This window comes from Ascaphus truei, chromosome 5 (assembly GCF_040206685.1).
Source record: "Ascaphus truei isolate aAscTru1 chromosome 5, aAscTru1.hap1, whole genome shotgun sequence".
NCBI classification, from domain to species: Eukaryota; Metazoa; Chordata; class Amphibia; order Anura; family Ascaphidae; genus Ascaphus; species Ascaphus truei.
This window is the reverse complement of record NC_134487.1, coordinates 37,197,842-37,223,202: the sequence shown is the minus strand read 5'-3', so window position 1 is coordinate 37,223,202 and position 25,361 is coordinate 37,197,842. Positions and strand designations below refer to the sequence as shown.

General features: G+C 40.5%; 2 protein-coding genes across 7 annotated transcripts in view; one reads left to right on the top strand and one right to left on the bottom strand.

Moving 5' to 3' along the window:
- Positions 1-716: 716 nt before the first annotated feature.
- ARMC10 (armadillo repeat containing 10) lies at positions 717-23,290 on the bottom strand. Of its 3 annotated transcripts, XR_012801612.1 has the most exons (7): positions 22,758-23,259; positions 21,944-22,095; positions 15,736-15,870; positions 14,434-14,610; positions 10,795-10,866; positions 5,031-5,455; positions 717-4,163 (listed from the first exon to the last, which is right to left on the bottom strand). XR_012801612.1 is itself a non-coding variant. In XM_075599638.1 (6 exons), exons 1-6 carry the CDS (start codon positions 23,199-23,201, stop codon positions 5,168-5,170), a joined length of 897 nt encoding a protein of 298 aa, XP_075455753.1. In that variant the 5' UTR covers positions 23,202-23,290; the 3' UTR covers positions 717-5,167. The 3 variants fall into 3 exon arrangements, 2 of the variants coding, with proteins under 2 accessions (XP_075455753.1, XP_075455752.1); XM_075599638.1 differs by having other exon boundaries at positions 717-5,455; positions 23,129-23,290; XM_075599637.1 differs by having other exon boundaries at positions 717-5,455.
- Positions 23,291-24,053: 763 nt separating this feature from the next.
- Positions 24,054-25,361, top strand: part of FBXL13 (F-box and leucine rich repeat protein 13) — a 238,941-nt gene continuing 237,633 nt past the window's right edge. For 3 of the 4 annotated variants that reach the window (XM_075599630.1, XM_075599629.1, XM_075599633.1), the window contains exon 1: positions 24,054-24,231. In XM_075599630.1, the coding sequence (XP_075455745.1) occupies positions 24,157-24,231 (75 nt within the window). In that variant the 5' untranslated portion in view covers positions 24,054-24,156. The remainder of the gene's footprint in view (positions 24,232-25,361) is intronic. The other variant, XM_075599631.1, reaches the window with a different exon arrangement.

The following is a 25,361-nucleotide window of genomic DNA, read 5'->3' as shown; positions in this document are numbered from 1 at the left end:
GGGGTAAAACTAGTTTTCCAAATGGGCCAGGTCACAAGACATTTGGGCCACATACTTATTGCAAGCAATTTTAGATACATTTTTACCATTTATAATTTTTCAAGCATTTATAACATCTGTACCATACATATTTACATTATCTTAACCTAAAAGTGAGTTTGTGAAAAACTGCACTTACTGTAGCTAACAAAATGGGAAAAAAAGTATGTATTTGTGTACACGCACTCGTGTGCGTATACAGGTGCGCTAGGTGTGGGTCCACTGATTTTCTTTGGATTATACCTAATTATCAATATATTCATGCATATATATTGTCCATATTAGTGCATAAAGGGTAACCCTAGTTACTTCAGCCACACACCAAACCCAATAATCTTAATTAAGAATATATGTAGTATCAATTAAAACATCAATTCTATCAAATAAAAAGTAAATAAAAAAATAGTATACTATAAAACCATTGATAGATGTGTCTCTATAGATACAGACAGGCAGCAAACACAAATATACACTTAAAGTGACATCCTTATATGTGGACACCAATGTGTCCACACAAAGCTAGTTAGAAAAAGGGGATATTTTTAGTGTTTATACATAGATATAGTATCCTCAAGTGATTATTGTGCTTTAATAGGATGTTAACCCAATGCTGCCCCAAATGTCAGGATACCAATCCTTTTCAATAGAACCTCAAAAACAGAAAAAAGGGGACACAATTTACTAAAAATTCTTTATATGATTATATTCAAACAAAATAATATATGTAAAACTGTGCACTCACACAAATAATAAAAGGTATATTCGCCCGATACATAAGTATCCAGTCTCCTTTCTCCTGTATGTGTGTTCAGCTGTGATTCTGTGAAGTCCACAGAAGTCCTAACAAGGATCCCCTGGACGCCTTCCTTGTCTCTCTGGTGGGAGGTGGTAGTCGTTTGCAGGTTGTAGATCTCCATTGATGACAGCGGTCTCACCTCTGCTCCACGAAGTCCTTCCCATGTCTGACCAGTGTCCCGCTTGCTGCAGTAGCCTCCCAACACCGACGTCAATGTCCGTGAAGTGGTAAATCCGCTTATGCGTTCCACTGGCGCTTCAGACTGATCGCTGACTAAAGGGAGACAACTAGGGAGAATTGCCAATAAATGTGCTTGCTGCTGTACTCCAACGTGTTTCCCCACATACTGTGGTTTCATCAGGGATCGTCTGCACCTATGCTGTACCATTATTCAAGACAGGTGGATTGATTGAACAGATGGTTCTTTCTATTTCAATTGGTTGATTATCACATTGACTTATTATTCAAATAAAATATCATAAAGGAATTTCCAATGTATTCAGTTGTTCAATAAATGAAAAGATTGTATACATAACTGATTTTGCACTGTTTTGTCCTAGTGATATTTTACATTTATATTTATTCATTTAAATATTTAAACCCAACCTCTCTAGTTTTCTAAATATAAACACAGAAAGTTGTTCCACCGAATTTCCCCTATCAGTGGGTTTTTATTTTTATTATTAGTCTCTACATGTAACACATGGAGTAGTGTGGAGAATGACGCTCAATATCAGTGTGTACACAAAATCATCATAGAATTGAGGAGATAATTGGAGATAGGAACACTATGATTTATCCATAAGGTCATATAAGTGATAGGAATTTAAGGGGGGGCAAAATAAAGACCTAGCGGTCAGTCAGCCGGACTACCGCAGATGTGGTCAGAATGCACACCCCTCTTAAAATATAAACTTCCCCAATACAGGGTCAAAGGTAGTAGTATAAGGGCTATTGCCCATTACCTGCCCTTGGGTGTATCTTGAAGTCCAGAAAACCAATGATGGATAGTAGTTCCACTGCGTGCAATCCTGATATGTAAAAGCAACGATTGAAAAGTAGAGCAAAGGAGCACTGCTACCAGAAGTAATCCTGAAGGAACAAATATCACGGGCAAACTCCAAAAATAAAACTGAGGGTGTTTAATGCATGAGCTCACGGGGAAATGAACACAGCCAACGCACCAACGTGTTTCATCCCGTGGGACTTTATCAAAAGTTTGCCCGTGATATTTGTTCCTTCAGGATAACTTCTGGTAGCAGTGCTCCTTTGCTGTACTTTTCAATCGTTGCTTCTACATGTAAATACAAAATTATTTCTTTGATCTTTTATGAATTAGATTTAAAAAAAAATAATAATAATTCTTCAGTCTATAAAAACAATGTTTTTTCCATACATAAATATGCAAAGTAGAAAAAAAACGGGAACTAAATGGTTCCCACCTAAGCATACTTAAATACATTAAAAAAATATTTCAAATTACTTCATATGTATAATATATTGCCCTTTCTATATTTATTGGGATTTTCCCACTTATATTCAATTTACTCTTTATTTTTTATATATAATCTATCTTTTCAATTTTTTATTATTTTTTATCCATTATAATAATCTATTTGTTTCCTTCGGTATTTATTACTTCATATATATTTTCTTTTTCTTTATATTTTCTTCAAATTATTTTGCTCGAGCTTCAATTGCTTAAAATCGGAACAATTGTCTGTACATAGAAGTGTTAGTTATTCCCGACACCAAACCATAAACAGTTTATCTCCATATCAAGGTTATACGATCAATGTACAATCTACAATTGAAATGAAAACAATCCTCCACGATAAATTGTTCTTAAATATTAAAACATAAATAAAATGGCCTATTTCATAAACATTTCAGAATTAATTTCAGTATTAATGCATAAAAAAAGTGGAGTAGGCATATAAAAAAAATTACTCAAACCTCCAGTGAAGCAATAAATAATACACCTTAGCTATGGACTTGTGATAGATCCATGAGCTTAAACGCCTAATTCTTGTATCATATTCACACACAATCTATTGGAAAGCTCCAGTTCTTCATCAAGACCGTCTGGGTATAGTCTGCAATTTAAAAATCCAGTACGTCTCGTCTCCTGAGTTTACCTTATCTATAGCCTCTCATGGTGCTCGATTTTAATCTGTTCAATACCCATGATTGGAAGGCAAGTGGGATCTTTATTGTGTTTATACATGAAGTGTTGTGAAACACCACGTCCCTGGAACCCTTTACAATATTCCTACGGTGTTCATGGAATCTCTTTCAGCGGTCTTTTGGTGCGACCTATGTACTGCAGGCTGCAACTACAGGACAGCATGCATACTACAAAAGACGTGTTACAATGTATATATTCTTTAATTGTATAGGTTTCATTCATGGTTTTTGACCTGAATTCCTATATGTGGACAAGTCAAACATTTGGCATGACACCCATCTATAGCAGCCAAGAGGTGCACCAGATAGCCAGTCCCCAGCATTATTAATACTCTGCATTATTTCTTGTTGTGGCTGTTGTCCTTGACTTAGAGCACTCAGTGCTAAAATATATTTTTATGTTTTTGGCTCTTTTAAACACAATCTCTGATCTCTCGGTCAGATTATCTTTTAAAACGGGATCATTCCTAATGATGTTCCAGTGTTTGTGGACGATTTTCCTGATGTCAGCGGCGCCCCTATTGTGTTTTGTAATAAACAGGCATTTATCTGTTGGTTTCGGGTTTCTGTTATCCATCGTCATTTTCCAGTTTTCTTGATTGTATTAGAGTAGAGCGAGCTTTTATTTTAGCTCTCTCAAATGCTCACATCCTTTTTCCTTACATTTATCAGAGAGGAGTTTCGCCTGGTCACAAAAATCCGTATCCCTGGTACAATTTCTTTTCAGTCTTAGAAATTGCCCATACAGTATATTATTCCTCCATGCCTTCAAATGATTACTTTTGTAGTCCAAATAACTATTTGAATTCACTGGTTTAAAATAGGTTTTTGTCCAAATCTTTTCTTTTTCAATAAAAAAAAAAGGACCACATCCAAATGATCTATTGATTTAAAACTAGACTGATGCGTAAAAGTCAAATCATTTGTATTCAAGCGAATCAAACTCCTTAAGTAAGTCTTCTCCCCCTTTCCAAATAAATACCAAATCGTCTATAAACCTCTTATATAGAACAATCTTCTCCAAAAATGGGTTATTTGTCCAAATACATTTCTCTTCCCAATGTCCTGTATAGAGGTTTGTGAAGCTCGGGGCAAATCTAGTTCCCATCGCAGTACCACATGTTTGTTGGTAAAATTTACCCTAAAATAAAAAAAATAATTGTTTAAAAATAAAATCAATACCATCTACAATAAATGTATTTTGTAACTTTGCTTGTTAGAGATCCGCATCTAGAAAAAAGGTTGTGGCTTTAATTCCTTTACTGTGTCCAATGCAAGTGTATAGTGCAGAAACATCACGTGACCCACATATATTCATCATGCCAAACGATCTCATTAAGTATTTCCAAAAGGTGTTTGGTGTCCCTTAAATGGGATTTTAATTTACCTACATGTGGTTGTAGAAAAAAAACAGTTTACGGCCCCCTGCAGATGCACTTACCAGAACTCCCTCCTACTGTCTCTGTACGTTCTCCCTACCTACCAATTAGATTGTAAGCTCCTCGGGGCAGGGACTCCTCTTCCTTAATGTTACTTTTATGTCTAAAGCACTTATTCCCATGATCTGTTATTTATATTATCTGTTATTTATTCGATTACCACATGTATTACTACTGTGAAGCGCTATGTACATTAATGGCGCTATATAAATAAAGACATACAATACAATACATATTTGCAGTGATAGAATCGATCCTGGAAAGTATGGGTCTCCCGGGAGGGGGCCAACTAGATTTTTATGGATCTTAGGTAGGTGATAGAATATTGGCGTCCTTGGCTGTTGATTGCTAAGAATTTTGTGTTCTACTTTATTAATTACCCCCGATGTTAATCCTTCCTTTAACAAAGCTTTGAGTTTAGTCTGTATATTAGGCAGTGGATCCTTCTGTAGTGTAACATAGGACTTTTCATCCCCAAGAAGTCTAGAGGCTTCCTGAACATAATCAACTCTTAATCTGCTTGTCTAATGACAACACTTTTGTTGCTTTTGAGTTCGATGGTGGCTTACTGTAGCTGCCAAAGGAACTAGTATGAAATTAGAACGTGCAGACCATCTAATGGACACATGAAGGCCATTCATTGGCTGCCGGTTGGTGAGCTCTGCTGTATTCAGGAGGACCGCGCACTTCATTTCTATGCAGATTGCTACATGTGTTCTTGTTTTGGCCTGCGAGGATTTATCATAAGTCTGGCCACTTGCATCTTCACGTCCACATCAGGGTGCTGTAATAAAGCTGCAAAATTGTTCTGGTGCTGTACAGAATCCCCAAATAAACGACTATGTAGAGAATTCTCTTCATACTCCGAATTCTCATCACAACCCTGCTCGTCACTTCCCACATTTTCATGAAGATTTGCTGAAAATGTTAGCGCTCGGACAAGAAGGTCCCTGTTTATGCGGCTGTCAAAGAGAGAAGTCAGCGCCGGTGGTGCCTGTGAAGAGATTGAGAACAAGGAATAAATATCTGCAGCAACATTATGTAAATGCTATACAATCCTGTTATTTTATTGACTTTTTGCATGGACCCCATTCTCTTTTGAAGATGGAAAATCATGTGAAAATCCACGATCCGGAAGGGACACTGCAGAAACTCTGGGACTTCATTGTGATTTTCACATATTTCAAACCTAAAATGTTATTAGAGCTTCATCCAAGCCCAAATAATAAAGATTACCTGATCAAACAAATGACACAAAAACATGATACCTTTCCAACATTTATTTATCCACAAATTAGTCCACATTCAATATCCATGTGTGAAAAAGTATGTGAACCTTAGATTCAGTACCTGGTGGCACCCCTTCAGCAGCAATGACTTCTACTAATCGTTTCCTGTAACTGCTGGTCAGTTTCTCACATCATTTTTGAGCAATGTTGTGCCCATTCCACCTTACAGAACTGCTTCAACTCAGTGACATTTGAGGGCTTCCTTACATGGGCAACTCGCTTTGTCCTGCCACAACATTTCTATGGGGTTTAGGTCCAGACTTTGACTAGGCCATTCTAAAACATAGAATTTCTTCTTCTGCAGCCATTCTTTTGTAGATCTGCTTGTATGTTTATGATCATTGTCTTGCTGCATGACCTAGTTTCGCTTCAGCTCAGACAGATAGACGATTCTAGAGGAGAATGTCATGCTAATACAATGCAGAATTCATGGCTGTGTCAATGGTGGCAAGCCGTTAAGGTCCTGAGGCAGCAAAGCAGCCCCAAACCATCACATTCCCACCACCATGCTTGACGGTTGGGATGAGGTTCTTCTGTTCGAATGCAGTTTTGGTTTTCCCCAAACATAACGTTTCTCATTGAGGCCAAAAAGTTCTACCTTTGACTTTTCTGTCCAGAGAACATTGTTCCATTAGTCTTGTGGATTATCTATGTGCTCTTTGGCAAATTTGAGACAGGCAACAAGGTTCTTTTTAGAGAGTAGCTGGCTATCTTTCCATGAACACTATTTTTGTTCAGTATTTTTCTGATAGTTGAGTCTTGAACACTCACATTAGCCAAGGCGAGAGTGGGCTGCAGCTCATTGGAATTACTCTGGGGTTCTTTGTGACTTCCTGGTTTGTTTTTGGAGAGATTTTGGTAGGACGACTTCTCCGGGGTAGGGCGACTGTGATCTTGAACTTTCTCTATTTGTAGACTGAGTGGATTGGTGGAGACCCCAATCCTTAGAAATGGTTTTGTAACCCTCTCTAGACTGATAAGCATCAATAACAGCTTTTGTGAGGTCCTCAGAGATTTTGTTTGATCGTGGCATGACGTGTTTCCACACCAAACGCACAAAATTTCTGATCTTTGTATAGGGTGGGGCCTCCCAAACTCACCCCTGAAGATCTACCTAATTATTTAAACACCCGATTCTAATAATCACCTTTAAATTTAGTTGATAAGACCAATTACTTTTGCACATGCCCCAACTATTACTAATTGTTTGTCTAATTCATACATTATTTTGTTTCAAAAAGACATGGAATTGGTTAATATAACCCCTATTGGATATTTAAGAAAAGATTAGTTTTCATACAAGAAGGTCATCATAGAAAAAAAACTATGTGAACCCCAATGATAATTATGAAAATTCCAAAGTTGTGTGTGTGCGCAATATATCACCCCCCTCCTCTTTCTTGTTAATCTATACATTTTTTCCCAACTTTTATTTAATTGATTTTGTATATAGGGGGTGGGGTACAGAAAATAATAAAGTGGGGGTGGGAGTATAAGTTAGGACAGGTATATAATATATACATTTAATGTATTTACTACAAGCAAATCTGTATTATGAGCACTGTACCTCTATTATGATTTTTTTTTTTATTACATTTTGGATAGAAATTATACAGCAATTCTCACTTCCAGCAATAATACGTCAGCTGCAGTGTAGCACAGAAGCCCTTGGTCATGATGTTGCATGGATGTACCCTGCCCCAGACACTGAAGTCGTGAACCACAAAGCAATGCGACAGGTATGCATGGAATGGGGCAGTTCCACATTAACAAATGTGGAATAAAGTTATGTATTTTTTTATGCGCCATTAGGTCACTTACCTAAAGTACAGAATGAAGTGATCCTTGAAATGAATGTTTAGCGACGCATGTGTAGCGCTTAAGGAGATGGCAGCAACTCAGACTAATTAAGCTACTTTTCAGCTCCCTCCTGCCCGTACAATATTAAATCTCTTAATACTCGATGCCGACATGGCCCCAAAACCAAAAATCTAAGTCGAACTGGCAGAGTTTTTTCAAAGATAATGAGCACAAAATACCAGAGTGGCGCTCTCATAAATAAAATCAACCAATTAGGTGGAAAAACAGCAAAATTGCAAATGTGCAAAGTGTTAAAACCACAGTGATATAAAGTATGCCAAGTGCAGTAAGTTATCCAACCCAAGTGATGTGAATACTCAGACTCTAGTAAAAGTGACTTTAGTGCAATCTGAAAAAAAAGTGCAAGTGATAAAGGGAAATTTCATAAATTACAAAAACAATCCTCTACACACTGAACTGCAAAGTGTCCTTGTTGAAATAAGACAAGACGTAACAATACTGGGAAAAAATACCAGCAGCGTGGGAAAAAAAACCTAGACAACAACATCTAGACAGACATACCTCTAGACCCCTGGCTCTTCCTCCTTCATAGACCTCACCAGAGCCAAAAACAAAATGCTCTCCACATCGCTATTGCGAAAAGATGTGCAATAGCCACAGTATGGAACCAGAAAAGGGTCCAGTCACCCTCCTCCATTAATACTAGGCTGTGTTGTATGTCAAATGGAAAAACTGACTAGAAAACCTGTGGTTGAATTATCTTGCTACACTAGTATACAGACCAACTATGTTTCCAAATCCTTACTTTGGATACTATTTACAATTCACAAGCGGCCCTGCAAACATGAAGAGTCATCCCTAAGTACTAACAAGATATTATATATAGCTATTTACAAGCTCTTCTTAGGGATACACCAATTTACTGACAAATCCCGAATAAATTGTGATATATCCTAATACATCTGGCTAATTAAAGCTGCAGTTCAGTTTTTTTTTTTTTTTTTTAAATTTAAATTAATTTTTTTACTTCAATAGTTTTATGTGGGCAATCTCTAATTACCTAAAGAACTGTATAGCTGCCAGTCAATTCGTTCTCCATGTATTGATCGGCAAAATTTGGCAAGATCTTTAGAGATGGCATATGTTTTTCTTCTGCTTCTGTCACTCAGTGGAAGCTCATGAATATTCATGAGCACTACTGCACTGACATGTGCTAGAGGGAGGGCAGAGCTGACAAAGGGGTGTGCCAGGGCCTGTGACAGGACATGAAGGGGCAGTGCCATAGCAAATGGTTGTTAAAATAGAATACAAGAACATTGGTCTTTCAAAGTTGTTTTTTTAAAAACAGAAAATGCTAAAAGTTTTTTTCTTACTACAGAACTGGTTTATTAAAAAAAAAACACACATGCAGGATATTGACTGAACTGTAGCTTTAAGCCTTTATTCTAGGGTTAGTGGCTCACACCGGTGTGTCCTGATCAGACACTCAGTGAGCCATTCTATACTGACTGTGCATGTGTGGTATGAGGAGTTGAGACTCCCCCTCATTTTTTTTAATATTGGTTAACTTTATATAATGACTTAAGTGATTATCTACTTTTGCCATACCAATGACTCTTTTAACCACACTAAAGTACAGGTACTCTGGTCCAGAGCCACCATTCAGTGCTTTTTTCATAGCATTGTACCCCCTCCAACGTGTTTACCAGTTGGATATACTTATAAGGGGATTCAAATCTAAGATTCTATACTTATGTTTATCACAATAGTGACTAATTTACTTTTGGTTCATCACTAATAGTATTCGTCGTGTCTACGTTATATACCCCATTTATTTTAAGTATTAACCATTAAAACTATATTTTTAGTTGTATCTACCATTACAATTCAGTATCTGAGTGCTCTCAGTCTATCAGGGTTCTCTATTCTCTCTCTGTATTTCATCTCATATTACCCTGGGAGTAGCACCATGCTTTACTATTTGACTAGCTGAGCAGGGATCCCATCCCCAATCCCCTCTCCCCCCCCCCCTTAGTTACTTGACGATTCATGTGCCAGATACCAGAAGGTGTGGCAGGCCTGGTTATGTACCACAGACATCCCAGGCCTTCACAGTACAACTGATTGGCAGACCCACAAGCCCTAAACAAAACTCCGGACGCAGATATATCGGAACAGAACCACCCCAGAGGGACCCAACATGAGACACTACAAAGCAGTCCGAAACCTTACGAAGACTTGGGGTGTACGTGGCAGACATATAACCCAATGGTAGCTTATGATTAACCCTTCCAGGTTGACCCGAAATATTTAGCTGCACAAGGAAATGTATTTAAAAATAATGTTTGCAGATATTTGTTAACACTAAAAGTGAAATTTGACCATACCACAGATAGGGAAGGGGGGTGTGGGGAGGAAAACAGCCAATACTGATGTCACGGGCCCGGTGTGGGGCCCAGCCCCCTGTCAGCAAATTAATTCCCTGTGTGGCCCTGACATGCAGCAGGAAGATCAGAGGGGAAATCCCTTACTCTGCAGAGCCTCCACATGTGGACAGGGCCCAAGTCAGAGGGTGGGGCCTAAAGTAGAGCAGCGTGGGGCTGGACCTGCAGCCTGAGACAGGCTAGGAAAGGAGAGGGAAGGGTTAAAATCAGAAGAGGGAAAAAACAGACAAGAAAGGGAAGACGAGAGAAAGGAAGTGAAAAAAAACATGAGAAATACATAAGAGGGGAAAGAGACACACGAGGGGGGAGAAGAGAGAGACAAGGGGGAGAAAAGAGAGAGACACGAGAGGGAAAGAGTGAGAAAGGTGAAGAAAGGGGAAAAGATGCATCAGATTGTTAGCGAGGATGACAGGGGAAAATACATGGGGGTTTCAACAAAGAGAATGGCATGTGTGAGAAAAGAGAAGAGGGGGAAAAAAAAAGACGCAAGGGGAAAGATGATAAATACATAAGGGGAGGACAGAGAGAATGAGATGAACAGTGTAAGAGAAAGACATGCTGGAAGGGAGAAGGGAGAGACATGCTGGTGGTAGAGGAGAGAGACATGCTGAAAGGGGGAGAGAGACACTTGGGGGAGAGAGTAACACGGTTGGGGGGAGGGAGGAGAGTGAGAGAGACATGCTTGGAGTGGAGGGAGGGAGACATGCTGTGGGGGTGGAGGTGGGGATGACATCAGATACTTTATATGAAACAAATAGGTAAGCAATTGTTATTTTTACCTCACTGTGGAGGAGACACTTTGCCATGGAAGGGTTTGCAGACAAGTTCAATAGAACCTTCAAAACATGACTCTGAAAAAGAAATGAGCCGTCAAATCATATGGAGAGCAGCAGGGGTTAAGCGATACAGGAGCGGTCAGAATTACAGATGCATTCACTCAACATTTCTTTCCAAACTCCGGTCTGAAATGTTTTTTTTTTTTTTATAAACTCAAATTTTATTGAAGTTTTTCAAGGGGGGGGGGGTTGTGTGGGAGGGTACAGTTCCATAGACAGTCTTACAGAGCAAAACCACCTTGTCACAAATATTCACATTAGAAAGAGATCACAATACAATCTAGTGGGGTTAAAGTTAACATCCATGTGTTTAGTTGGCAAGACTCAGCCCTTTCTAACTTCATATCCCTTGGGCAACGACCCAAAGAATCTAGAACTAGAGGGCCTATTTGATCCAAGGTTTCTGAACGGGGTGATATAGGAGGGGGACTACCCCAGTCTCCATTTTACAGCAGAATGGAGTGGGAGTTTACTCCTGGTTGGGCCGCACCCAGAATCCAAGGCCTCCTGTCTGTATTTCTAATGGACTAACATACACAAGAATCCTCATTATCCCTATTCCACGTACTGCTAGAATAAGACTCAGGGATCTGTTTCCTAAAAATTAACATACACAACAGAGAAGTAGTTGTAGTTCCTACAATATGTGGAATACAACAATAATCTGCCTGTATGTTTAATGCATACATTTCATAATTCTTGAAATTGGCTTGGAATGATCCCCGAGATTAGTTTAAGAGGGGCCACATATCTCCCCTAACAGGACATGCTGCACTGCAACAGATTTCCGGTACAGTTAAACTCCCAGGTGCTATGACACTGGCTAGGATTCTCCTGTAATGGTCCAACTAGAACAGGCACAGATAAAAGCAACATAGCAGAAATACGCATTTTTGCAGAGTGACTGAAGACAATGTATTATACAAATTTAGTAGATCTTAAGTCAGCAGTACAAGTTGCCTTTTTTTCACACCCCCCCCCCTTTAATATGTACATCAATACAATCCACACAATAAGTAATTAGCTAAGTTGCCGCATGATCCGTTATCCCGTGATCATTAGGCGAAGATTCTGCTCGGGGGTTCACTAAATGGCTGTCAGTGCAGCAGAAGAACTAAAGATGCAAAGTTCTGTGGGAAGATCATGTGACCAGGCAGTCACTAGATGCAATTGGTGCACTGCTAGAGGACAGGGCTCAAAAAAGGGGTGTGCCAGAGCCGGTTTCAGAAGAGGAAGGGGGGGTGACTCTGTAAATGGTTGCTATAGAAACAAGAAATGCTTGTTAGATTATAATACATTAAAAATGTCAGAGTTGTTTAAAAGCAGTTTAAAAATAAAAAAATGCTACAAGTATTTTCTAATAGTACAGAACTGATTTATTAAAAAAAAAAAAAACACACGTAGGATATTGCTTGGTCTGCAGGTTTAACTGGTACACGGGCAGGCCCACATTGGTCTAGAGCAGACCTGTACAACTACAGTCCTCGAGGGCCGTAAACAGGCCAGGTTTTCAGGATATCCCTACTTCAGCACAGCTGGCTCAATTAGTGGCTCAGTCATACTGAGCCACTAATTGAGCCAGCTGTGCTGAAGTAGGGATATCCTGAAAACCTGGCCTGTGTGCGGCCCTTGAGGACTGGAGTTGTGCAGGCCTGGTCTAGAGCTTATTGCTCCTTGGGAAACGAATGTTAGTTCCCTACACTGTGTGTCGGAAATATATTGTGTGCTATTTGGGTTTTATTGCAAAAGTCAATAGGGACCCCATCTTTTATCTGACTCTACCGCCTGTCGTTTCTATCTTGTTCTATGATAGGGTTTATGTCAGCCTATATTCAGCATATGAGTTACTTTACTAGCTCAACAGTATACATTATGAAGTTTACTGATTTCTATTGTTGTAACAGTCAGAACTACTATAGCAACCATTCATTTCCAGATTAATTTGATGCAGTAGAGACTACCATCTAGAGCCTGCAGTTCTTATGTTCTCATAACAACTAATTCTGTGACCATGTAAGTCACACAGCTCACATATTAGAATAACCATTCCTAAGCCTTGATCACCTAACTGTACATTTATAGCTATGAAGCCCCATGACTGTTTTTCTAAATCAGGCGATTCAATCTAGGCATTTAACAAGCGGCTGAACTTGGATAAGACATTCATAGTAGAGCCTGTGCAACATTATTACGAACTATAACAGAGTAGCCAAAAACCTCCTCTGAAACACTAGCCAGCTGATACTCTGTAATAAATTGTTGGAGAGAAATGACGTTATAGCTTGTTCCGTGTCTCATCAGAACCCTTGGCTGTCCTCTGGGCTGGACCGTTTAATGCAGTGTGTCATAATAGCACATACAGCCTTTAGGTTGGTTTTACCCCCCTTCCCTTTCTATGTTTGATTAATAATAAATACTGCATTTTAATTTCTTCATATTACTCACTCATTAGGGGAGTATATATATCATTCAACAGAGAGAAAACAACCATGTCATAAAAGAATGACCAAATTTGTTATGTTCATCTTAATATGTGAAGGATTTCCTACCCCTCTGACACTGATGACTGTGGGATTTTGTGTATAAAGAAATATTTCCATAGGTTTAGTGTGCATTCATTAGGGGCTCTCTCTTCAAATCTACCTTAAGCGGTTTCATGAAAAGATTTACAAACAAATGCCAAATCACATGTTCAGTTAGGCCGAGTCCATAGAAGGACAGTCAGCGCTGCGCCGGGCGGACGCTCCGTGATGAGCCCCGTCATCCTCAATGAGGATGTCTTGAGAGGGGGCTTCCGCGAGCGTCCGCCGACGTGCTGAGGCGCAGGGATTTTCAGCCGACAGCAGAACCTGTTTTTGAGCACGCTGTCGGCCCACAACCTCCAATTGGAGCGAAGCAGCGTCAACGTCACGGTGACGTAACGTTGACGCTTCGCGGGCTATTGGCCCAGTGACGTCAGTGCTCCGCCTCCCGATCGCGCACGCTGGCTCGTCTGCTAGTTCATGCAATCGCTCCTGATTGCGCAGACGAGCCTCAGCGTGGCTCCCCCCTCTATGGACGCAGCCTTATGCACAGTAATGCTTACAAGGCAATAGAAAATCTGATTCACTTGTTTTTTTCCCCCCTCATCCGATTTAAAATCAATAATACCCATGCAGATTGCTGTTGACATTTCTACAAAGGTCCTGCGAAAGTACAAAAGTTTGGCAAGATTCAAATAGCTCAAATCAGGCAGCATAAAATGATATTGTCATATTACAATGTATATATAAGGCTGCGGCCCCGCTGGTGCTGACCGCGCGGTGCTTGCCGCTTTTACTTGCATAAAATGTATATGTGCAAGTCCCCGCTCACGCAGTGCGTGCGCTCACTCAAGCTTGGCGCTTGAGTAAAACAAACAAAATTTAACTTTCATGCGCGCTCAACTTGCCCGCAATGCCCCCAACTGTGCGCTTGCGAAATAGCCAGGACAGCCGGTGCTCATGCTTGGAGAGCTGGTGACGTTACCGCTCTCAAGCATGAGCGCGGTCAGCGCCAGCGGGGACTCAGCCTAAAATATATAATTAATGCTTAGTATTGTACCTGAGTTATTTCGTTTCCCTCCACCAGCAAATGAAGAAAGAATTGGATGGAGTTGGCCACCATGTCTTGGTAATTATTGGTAACTGACATATTAATTAATAATCGGAGACCAGCCAGCTGTAGTTGAGAGTTTAATGGAGATGAATTGATGTCCTTGCATATGTCACTGATATATTCCTAAATACAAAACACACACAAATAGGTGTTCAACACTTGCATAATAACAGTTTTATTCTAACTGAAGAATAACGACAATGTTGTATTACACTCGTTATCTTGTATACAGACAGATAACGGTTACATATAACTATTTGACACATACTTCGTCAGCTGCACTGATCCCTGCCCTCACCTAGTCACCTGCCTTCGTCTACTTTTTAAAAGGTGAGTTTTAAGATGGGCCTTAAAAAGGTGGAGAGATGGTTGGTGCAAGTCAGATATTGAGCGGGAAAGGATATTCAATAAGTGGGGGGGATGGGGGGGGAACAAGTGAAAAAGGTTTCAAGCGGAAGAGTGCATTAGATACAAAAAGGGATAGACAGAAGATATCCTGGAGTACAACTGGGTTTAGCGTCAAATTAGGGCGGAGATGTTAAGAGTGTATAATCTTGAAAGGTAATTTTGGGGAATGCAGGATTTAATTGGAAGCCAGGAAAGGAGGGGAAAAAGCAAAGACAAATTTAGGAGAGTGTGAAAATTTAGTACATTTGGAGAACAAAAATGAAATCAATAAAAAGCTGAACAGACTTGCCCCAAACTTTCCATCGTTACAGATTGGAGACAGTAACATTTTGGGCCATATTTACGAAGCGGTCTCCTGCAATAAGGCCTATTCAAATTAATGGGCTCCAACCCATCTTCCAGTGTCAGGAAGGGTTTTATAACAGAAGGCTGGATATAGGCTTTGTCTTCTTGTGACAAAATGTTTGCAATGCAGAGATATGGATATGACAGATTTATCACAAATCATATATATGATCACAAGGATTACATGAACTTCACAACAGGGGGTCATTCTATATCCACTGAAGCTGTTTGGACGGTTTATGGACAAAAATCCCCATTGACTTCATAGGGGATTTTCATCTTAAATCAGCCTCAACTGCTGTTTTGGTGGATCTATAATGATCCCCTTTAAGATTAGGAAACATACAAATATACTCTAAGAGGTATTGTTTCATTATGATTCTATGATAACCCAACAGAGGCATTTTGCAGACAAAATTCACTGGCAACAGGAGAGGCAATATGACTAAACACAGATTTGTAACTGAAAAACTATGATACTATATATACACACACCTTTATCTGTTCCTGGTTTTTAACGTTCATGCTCAGGTTGTTGAGTGCATTTAATGCCTTCACTTTTATTTCCGGATTGGAATCTGAAAGTGCTTCTCCAATAATAGAAATTCCATTCAAATTCCGAATAATATCCTAAAACAAATAAATACTTCTTAAAATGATCCAAAATGAACATGATTTTATATAAGGCTACCAATATATAATGATCTATTAATCCCAGAGGGCTCCAAGCCAATGGTCCTGTCCTCTTACTGAACACTTCCAGGAAAAATAAATAAATAAAATCTTCAGATCTGGCTATGAAGACTGATTTCTGTGATTCAGAATTCCTTATAGACTATTTGATTTAGGCCATTCAAAATCCATCGTGTCTGCTATAATCCAATTTCTTTCCTCAGACTACTTTGTAATGTTAGTTTCATAGTGTAAGGCAGGGGTGCGCAAACTGGGGGGTGCGCCGCGGTTGCAGAGGTCCTGCGCTCGTCCCCAAAACATTTAAATTAAATGCAAGTGGATCACGCGAGGCCTCTGCAACTTCACTTGTCTTTGGCGACACGGCGGGGTCACGTAAAGTCACTTTGCCATGGCACCGTGACATCATTTGACGCCGAAGACAAAGTAAGATGGGGGAGCGGCGAGAGGAGGGGCTCAGGCAGGGTGGCGCAGGGGGATAAAGTTTGCGTACCCCTGATGCAAGAGATTGTGGGATGTGAGAAAAAAAAATACATTTAAAGGAAAACAACTAATTCGTAGAATAGTTAAAACAAGTACATTTTGGGTACAAAATGGAGCCCATCAAGGTTATAGGCTGTGTGTCAAGACTTTCCTCAAGGATGAGAATGCGTTTTAGTTTTATTCTATTTATAATACTCATCTTAGACTGTCTAATAGTAACTGAGCTTATTAACAATGCCACGTATTGGTTCATTTTTAGGTAGGAAATAACCATATTTCTGTTTGAGAATAGTTTATTCAGAACAGAAACACCTAGCTGCGATGCATTGTTCTCTATTTTTAACCGGCATCTTTTCCTGTACTTAGCAGAAAAAAGGGGAGCGCTAATGTGTGTCGAAAACAGGCTTTGTATACCATCTAATGATTGACGAAAAGATACAAGGGCAAAGAGATACACAATATGTCAATGTAGAGGAAATATACAATAAAAACTGTGTGACCTTCCAGAGAAACTGCCAGTGGAGAAAATAAATTCTTGAACCATTTGTGAACTTCTTTTCTCCACTGGCAGCTTCTCTGGAATGTCACACCCTGTTTTTATTGTATCTTCCCTCTACATTTACATATTGGGTATCTCTTCTTGTATAAGCCTGTTTTGATACATATTAGCGCTCCCCTTTTTTCTGCTATATAATTTTTAGAAGCTCTGGGACATGTGGGGTTGTAGCTGCTCTTTATATGTTATCTCAGGCATCTTACTAATGTGTTCCTTTATTAGGCCCGGGCCATAGAGGGGGGGAGCCGTGCTGAGGCGCGCGGACGCTGAGGCTCGCCTGCAGAAGCTGGGCGATTTCATGCCCATACAGGCGAGCCAGCGTCCGCGATCGGAGGTGGGGGGAGACTGTAGGGAGGCGGGGCAGTGACGTCGCTGGGCCAATCGCCCGCGATGCACTGACGTCGACGTCACGGCGCCGTGACGTTGACGCAGCCCCACTCTCATTGGAGGGTTTCAGCCGACAGCGCGCTGAAAAACAGCTTGGCGCTCGGCTGAAACCTCCAACTCCTCCGCACGCCTGCGGACGCCCCCTCTCTCAAGGGGCTCAGCGCGGAGCGTCCGCACGGCTCAGCACGGCCTGTCCATCTATGGACACGGCCTTAAGGTCACTTGGTCACTATTTCACTTTATGACAACATTTATTAATTTATTGTTTATTTATATTCACATTTATTATTGTATACATATTTTTTATTGACATTTATTCTACATAGGAGCGCTTGTTTGATGCTCTGTCCACATCTCTCCTGTACTAACTGAAGCCTCTATAAGAATAAAGAAAGGGATGGCAATAAATCTGTTTCAGACTACTGTACTTCATTTGGAATTATATACAAAGGATCTGTATTATCACACTTTTGGAACATTTATTTTCAGCTATGAAGACAGTTGCATCTATAATAAAACATCTATTTCATAACATATTAAAACTGAATAATGACCGAGGCAGACCCTTGGCACATTAGTCTCCACATCTGTGATTATGCTTCAGGTATGTTTTTGTGATTGAACTTAACAATAAACAATTGTAGTGACCTGACCACTCAACCCAATACTCTTGTCCTAATACCCCCTGCAATCAGAACACAGCAGCTTTTTCAAGGTAAAATTATTAGTGGAGAATGTGGGGATCTGTCCTGCGCTTCTGTGTGCAGAGGGGCAAACTGGGATATGTCAGACACTGGGGCAGCGCATGAGGGAGCTCAGCTTAGCCACAGGATTGACCGGTGCAGGGGGCTGTTGGTTACTTACGACACCTGCATCTCCGGTCTGGGGCCTGCTCTCCTCGGCTGCTCCTGCGTGCCACCGTCAGAAGGAAGTCAGGATACAATGGCGGATTTCGGCGCAACTGCGCATGTCTGACTCAGAAAGGCTACTGGGATACTTCTAAGAACTTTATTGATCCAACACACAAGGGCTAACACCGCATTCTCCCCCTCAACGCGTTTCACCCTTAGGAATAGGGCTTCGTCTTGGAGTGGGGAGAAGCGGAAGCTGCCTGCTTAAATACAGAAAAGCCCGCGAAAACGGGTACATACACATTAAAACATTAACCCCTCCAATGCTTTTACCTGTCACACATGTTGTCAATCAAGTAAACCAGTACTATATACTTATTTCATTATTAAACTTATGACAATATAATTGCATTTTGATAAACCATATGCTGTTTGAACTCAGGTCAGTCATTGGAGATATATAAAATAAATAAAAGGTTGCTGCAAACACTGCTAGTGCCTGGTTTAAGCACCATAGACTGCAGTAACAGCTTATGCTCTTTCATTGTGTATATGCATACAGTTATAATCAAACACATATATTTTAGCAATATTTACTAAGTAAATTATAAAGCTGATTACACATCATGATTTGGGCTCCAACCAGGTATTTGAATAAGGAAAAAGGGGGATAGAGGGGGGGGGGGGACAAAGGTGAAAGGGGGGAGGAGAGGGGGGGGGGGGAAGGGGGGAGGAGAGGGGGGGGGGGGAAGGGGAAGGAGGAAGGGTAGAAAGGGTGATGAAAAAAGGCAGAAGGAAATAGTTGCAGAGGAAAATCTAATAAACTGTATGTCCTCACTCAGGGGGCATTACATCTTAATGTTCATTACTTAAATATTAAAGAAAACAACGTAGATCCCAATCTATGTTTAGTCCGTTGGGCTGTAGAGAATTAAGTGTATGTATCCAGTGTGCCTCTCTCTGATGTAAAATCTTTAATCTGTCCCCTCCTCGAGGTGGTAGCACAATGTGTTCAATGGCACAACATTTGAAATTCTCCACAGAACCCAACGGACAAACATTAAAATGCAATGGTACCGGATGTGTAGTGTCGTGTTTTTTAATTAATTTGAGATGTTCCATAATGCGGATTTTTAGGACTCTACTGGTAAGTCCTACATATTGTTTGTTACAACCGCATTTTAAGAGGTACACCACGAAATTGGTCTGGCATGATATAAAGGTTTTAATGGGAAATCTACGTGTTTCATCAAAGTTTGTGAAATGCTTAGTCTTAATCATATTTGGACATATTTTACAATGTCCACATTTGAACGAGCCAGTTAGTTTTGGAAACATAGACATACCTATTCTGTTGCGGTTGGTTGGCCTTAACATGCTGGGCGACAGGAGGTTCCCTAGTGTAGCTGCCTTACGAAACAAATTCTACATTGGTGAAACCAAAGGAAGGGGTTTTGGTATGACGTAAGCCTCTTGGAATGCGTTTTACACGAATGTCATTTTCCATGGTTGTTATTTCCCACCAAATTCTCTGTCTTAGGAGTAAACATCTCTCCAATTTAATGAAATGTAACTTGAGGTCCGCTGTGTCCTCACATAAAAATTCCGGAGTGTTGCTAAAAATAGCCATCATGTGGCGTTTTACAAGCGCTACATTGATGATCTTATTTTGATCTGGAGTGGTGGGGAGGAAGAGCTTTTGAAGTTCTTTGAGTATCTGGCTGATAACACGTTGAATTTGAGTTTTACTCATTCATACGACAAGTTCCAAATTAAATTTTTGGATTTAAATTTGTATGTAGATTTGGAGAACAATATCCAATCTGACATCTATAGAAAAGAAAATGCCAGAAACTCACTGCTTCATGCTAAAAGCTGTCATGTGCGCCCTCTGGTCAGAGGAATTCCGAAAGGACAGTTCCTGCGGTTACGCAGGAATTGCTCCACTTTGGGATCCTTTGAACAGAGGGCGTGTGAGATGAGGGAGCGATTCCTGTCGAGGGGGTATGACGTCAAGGACCTTGATCTAGCGTATCAAAATGCCCTAGATACTGATAGAGAACAACTCATAAATATGAACGTTCGTCAACCACCACGGGGTACACAAGTGGAAGACATGGGATCCCCTTTCTTTATAACCAATTATAGTGAGCAGGCCAATTGCATCAAAGCTATTATACACAAACACTGGACTACTTTGTCTTTAGACCCACTTCTGGGTAAATTGGTCAGTATGGGTCCTAAAATAGTGTTTCGTAAGGCAGCTACACTAGGGAACCTCCTGTCGCCCAGCATGTTAAGGCCAACCAACCGCAACAAAATAGGTATGTCTATGTTTCCAAAACTAACTGGCTCGTTCAAATGTGGACATTGTAAAATATGTCCAAATATGATTAAGACTAAGCATTTCACAAACTTTGATGAAACACGTAGATTTCCCATTAAAACCTTTATATCATGCCAGACCAATTTCGTGGTGTACCTCTTAAAATGCGGTTGTAACAAACAATATGTAGGACTTACCAGTAGAGTCCTAAAAATCCGCATTATGGAACATCTCAGATTAATTAAAAAACACGACACTACACATCCGGTACCATTGCATTTTAATGTTTGTCCGTTGGGTTCTGTGGAGAATTTCAAATGTTGTGCCATTGAACACATTGTGCTACCACCTCGAGGAGGGGACAGATTAAAGATTTTACATCAGAGAGAGGCACACTGGATACATACACTTAATTCTCTACAGCCCAACGGACTAAACATAGATTGGGATCTACGTTGTTTTCTTTAATATTTAAGTAATGAACATTAAGATGTAATGCCCCCTGAGTGAGGACATACAGTTTATTAGATTTTCCTCTGCAACTATTTCCTTCTGCCTTTTTCCATCACCCTTTCTACCCTTCCTCCTTCCCCCCCCCCTCCCCCCTTTCACCTTTGTCCCCGCCCCCTCTCCCTTTCCCCCCCCCCCTCTCTCCCCCTTTTTCCTTATTCAAATACCTGGTTGGAGCCCAAATCATGATGTGTAATCAGCTTTATAATTTACTTAGTAAATATTGCTAAAATATATGTGTTTGATTATAACTGTATGCATATACACAATGAAAGAGCATAAGCTGTTACTGCAGTCTATGGTGCTTAAACCAGGCACTAGTAGTGTTTGCAGCAACCTTTTATTTATTTTATATATCTCCAATGACTGACCTGAGTTCAAACAGCATATGGTTTATCAAAATGCAATTATATTGTCATAAGTTTAATAATGAAATAAGTATATAGTACTGGTTTACTTGATTGACAACATGTGTGACAGGTAAAAGCATTGGAGGGGTTAATGTTTTAATGTGTATGTACCCGTTTTCGCGGGCTTTTCTGTATTTAAGCAGGCAGCTTCCGCTTCTCCCCACTCCAAGACGAAGCCCTATTCCTAAGGGTGAAACGCGTTGAGGGGGAGAATGCGGTGTTAGCCCTTGTGTGTTGGATCAATAAAGTTCTTTGAAGTATCCCAGTAGCCTTTCTGAGTCAGAAATGCGCAGTTGCGCCGAAATCCGCCATTGTATCCTAAAATTATTAGTGAAATCCTTTTTGTTGCTCTGGTATTGAAATTATTTCAATTCTTCACATTAATTAGGAAGTTCACAAACAAAATTACCATCCAGTCAAAGAGTAAGACTTTGATAACTATTCCCAATGAACCTTAACGTTTGATATATATATATTTTTGAGCACTTACTTGATTTACGGAGAAGGCAGCACTGTTACTGAGAGTGACCAATACTTGTTCTCGAACTGAAGAGTCTGTACTGGTTCCAAGCAGCTCAATAAGGTTCTCTAGATGGTGAGGTTCTAGATTACTTGCCGATTTTGGCACATTTTTTAATCCCGCTGTAAAAGTCAAAAGACGCAACAATCGATCCATCACATTGGATATATATATATATATAGATATAGATATATATATATATATATAGATATATATATATATATATATAGTGTTCGACAAACCTATACATTTGCACGCCCCGGGCGAGTGGATTTAACATCATGGCGAGCTCCTATTGGCCCAAGCAGCATACGTGTGGTACTAGGTGGCGAGTAGATTTTTTTTGTGTGGCGAGTAGATTTTTTGGTGATTTGTCAACCACTGTGTATATGTATATGTATATATATATATATATATATATGTATATTTTATTACAGTGGTTGACAAATCACAAAAAAATCTACTCGCCACCTAGTACCAAACGTGTGCTGCTTGGGCCAATATTTACTCGCCCGGGGGTTAAATCCACTCGCCCGGGGCGAGCAAATGTATAGGTTTGTCGAACACTGTACATAAAATACATATGCTGAGGTAAACAAAATTAAGTGCATTATGGCAAACACTCAAATTTCAGTGTTACTAAAACATAAAACTCATTAAGTGTGATTTTGAAATAATGTCAAAAAGAACAATTGCCTTTTCCTCAGTACTCAAAGAATATAGTTAATGGCTTTTACCTCTACAACGACAACATATAAAATACCTTTCTTGACTGGACTCTTACCTGGACCTCTCCTCCCTTGCACTTTGAATAAGACAGAGATCCCAGACATATTCTGAAGTAAGCTGCTACCTTTCTCTCCCCTCTTTCCTTTCTGCTGTTTCTTTCTCTCCATCACAAAGATCAGCCGGTAAACACAATAACAAACCCCTGCACCAAAAACCAAGCCCAAGAGGCTTTTCATGACCGCTATCCCCCCACTTGTCCCCATGGCCCCTTCACTTGAGATGATGCTTCGCCTGGTTGTGGTGAGAACCTGTCAAACTCTCAGGAGTATCACGTGGTTCAGTAGCCTCCCAGAGCCTACTTGACACAGTCAGTACTTGTGCATTACATTGCTATTATTTCTTTTCGCTGATATTTGGGTCCCTTACAGTGGATTTCTATAGTCGCAGCAGGTTTGGACGGGATCGGCAGTGATAATAACAGATAGACGGATCTTTCCATCTACAGAAGGGGATAGTGTCTGCATGATCACAGCTCTGCTCCACGTGCACTCACAACGTCCCCACTTCCGTATCCGCCTGCTCCTCCTCCCATACCACGTGTTTTATTAACCCACCCGGTACCACACTGCATACAACTTCTGTGTGATAGCTCTGGGATTGTTACATCTCATACTAAAGGAGCAGAACACTCACCATGTTGTATATTGCTACAAATCCTATAACTTGTCATAGCAAACATGATCTTATCTTGTCATGTATCGTTTCTGAGGCTGTGGTTACAATAAAACACACAACTACAACTCATCACGATGGTTGATTACCTGATTTGTGTGTTTGTGTAGCCAGGTAATCAGATAATAAATAAATGTGTGTTTTTTCTATAGCCAGGTAATCAGATAATCAATAAATGTGTGTATATATATAGCTATATTATTTGGCTCATTTTTACTAGGGTATTTCTATACCATAAAGAGAGGTATTTTTTTTACAATGACCTATTTATCTCTTGATCAATAGAGAATACTCGGACAGTCCTCAGGAACACAAGTCACGTGTTGGTCGGACCTTGTGTCCTTAGGGGCTGGGAGAGGCTAAACAAGGACTGGGCGGGGCTGACTGGTATTGGGCGTGGCTGAGCAAGGAGTGGGTGGAGCGAAACAGGGTTTGGGCGGGGTTGAGCAAAGAGTGGGCGTGGCTGAGCAGGGATTTGGCTGGGTTGAGCGAGGATTGGGCGAGGCTGACTGGTATTGGGCGCGGTTGAGCAAGGACTGGGCGGGGCTCAACAGGAATCGGGCGGGGTTGCGCACGGATTGGGCGGGGTTGAGCAGGGATTGGGCGGGTCGTATAGCTCCCTTGTTGCTAGGATACGGGGAGTGTAGACGCCGTTTCCCACTTTCCGGGGTCTCCAAGCCCCTGATCATAACCCTGCGGCGGCCGCCGCTCTCCGGGCATACATGGCCTCCCTGCGCAATGCTGATGTCCACCTGAGGACCTACATCATTCGGCACTCCCTGCCTGAGATTTATGAGGTAACCTGGGGAATAACCCACCGCGGTATCCGCACCCAATGTTAGTAACATAGTGCATACTATCACACATCAGTAACTACCCATCACTGGCACCCAATGTTAGTAACAATCACTGGCACCCAATGTTAGTAACAATTACTGGCACCCAATGTTAGTAACAATCACTGGCACCCAATGTTAGTAACAATCACTGGCACCTAATGTTAGTAACAATCACTGGCACCTAATGTTAGTAACAATCACTGGCACCCAATGTTAGTAACAATTACTGGCACCCAATGTTAGTAACATAGCTCATACTATTACACATCAGTAACTACCCATCACTGGCACCCAATGTTAGTAACAATCACTGGCACCCAATGTTAGTAACAATCACTGGCACCCAATGTTAGTAACAATTACTGGCACCCAATGTTAGTAACAATTACTGGCACCCAATGTTAGTAACATAGCTCATACTATTACACATCAGTAACTACCCATCACTGGCACCCAATGTTAGTAACAATCACTGGCACCCAATATTAGTAACAATCACTGGCACCCAATGTTAGTAACAATCACTGGCACCCAATGTTAGTAACAATCACTGGCACCCAATATTAGTAACAATTACTGGCACCCAATGTTAGTAAACATAGCTCATACTATAACACATCAGTAACTACCCATCACTGGCACCCAATGTTAGTACCAATCACTGGCACCCAATGTTAGTAACAATTACTGGCACCTAATGTTAGTAACATAGCTCATTCTATAACACATCAGTAACTACCCATCACTGGCACCCAATGTTAGTAACAATCACTGGCACCCAATGTTAGTAACAATTACTAGCACCCAATGTTAGTAACAATTACTAGCACCCAATGTTAGTAACAATTACTGACATTACAAACTAACCACACAGCAGTAGCACCCAATGTTACCAAATATTACCATCACTACAACATTACTAACAACTATTACTCTTGGTGCACTATTATTAGTAGCCATTAATATCAACCATTATTAATAATCTTTTATTAGCAACCATTACTAGTAACTGCGATCAGAGATGTGATCCTCCATGATCTATATTTTAGTGTATTTTTATGATTAAGACATTAAAGTTTGTGAGGCCA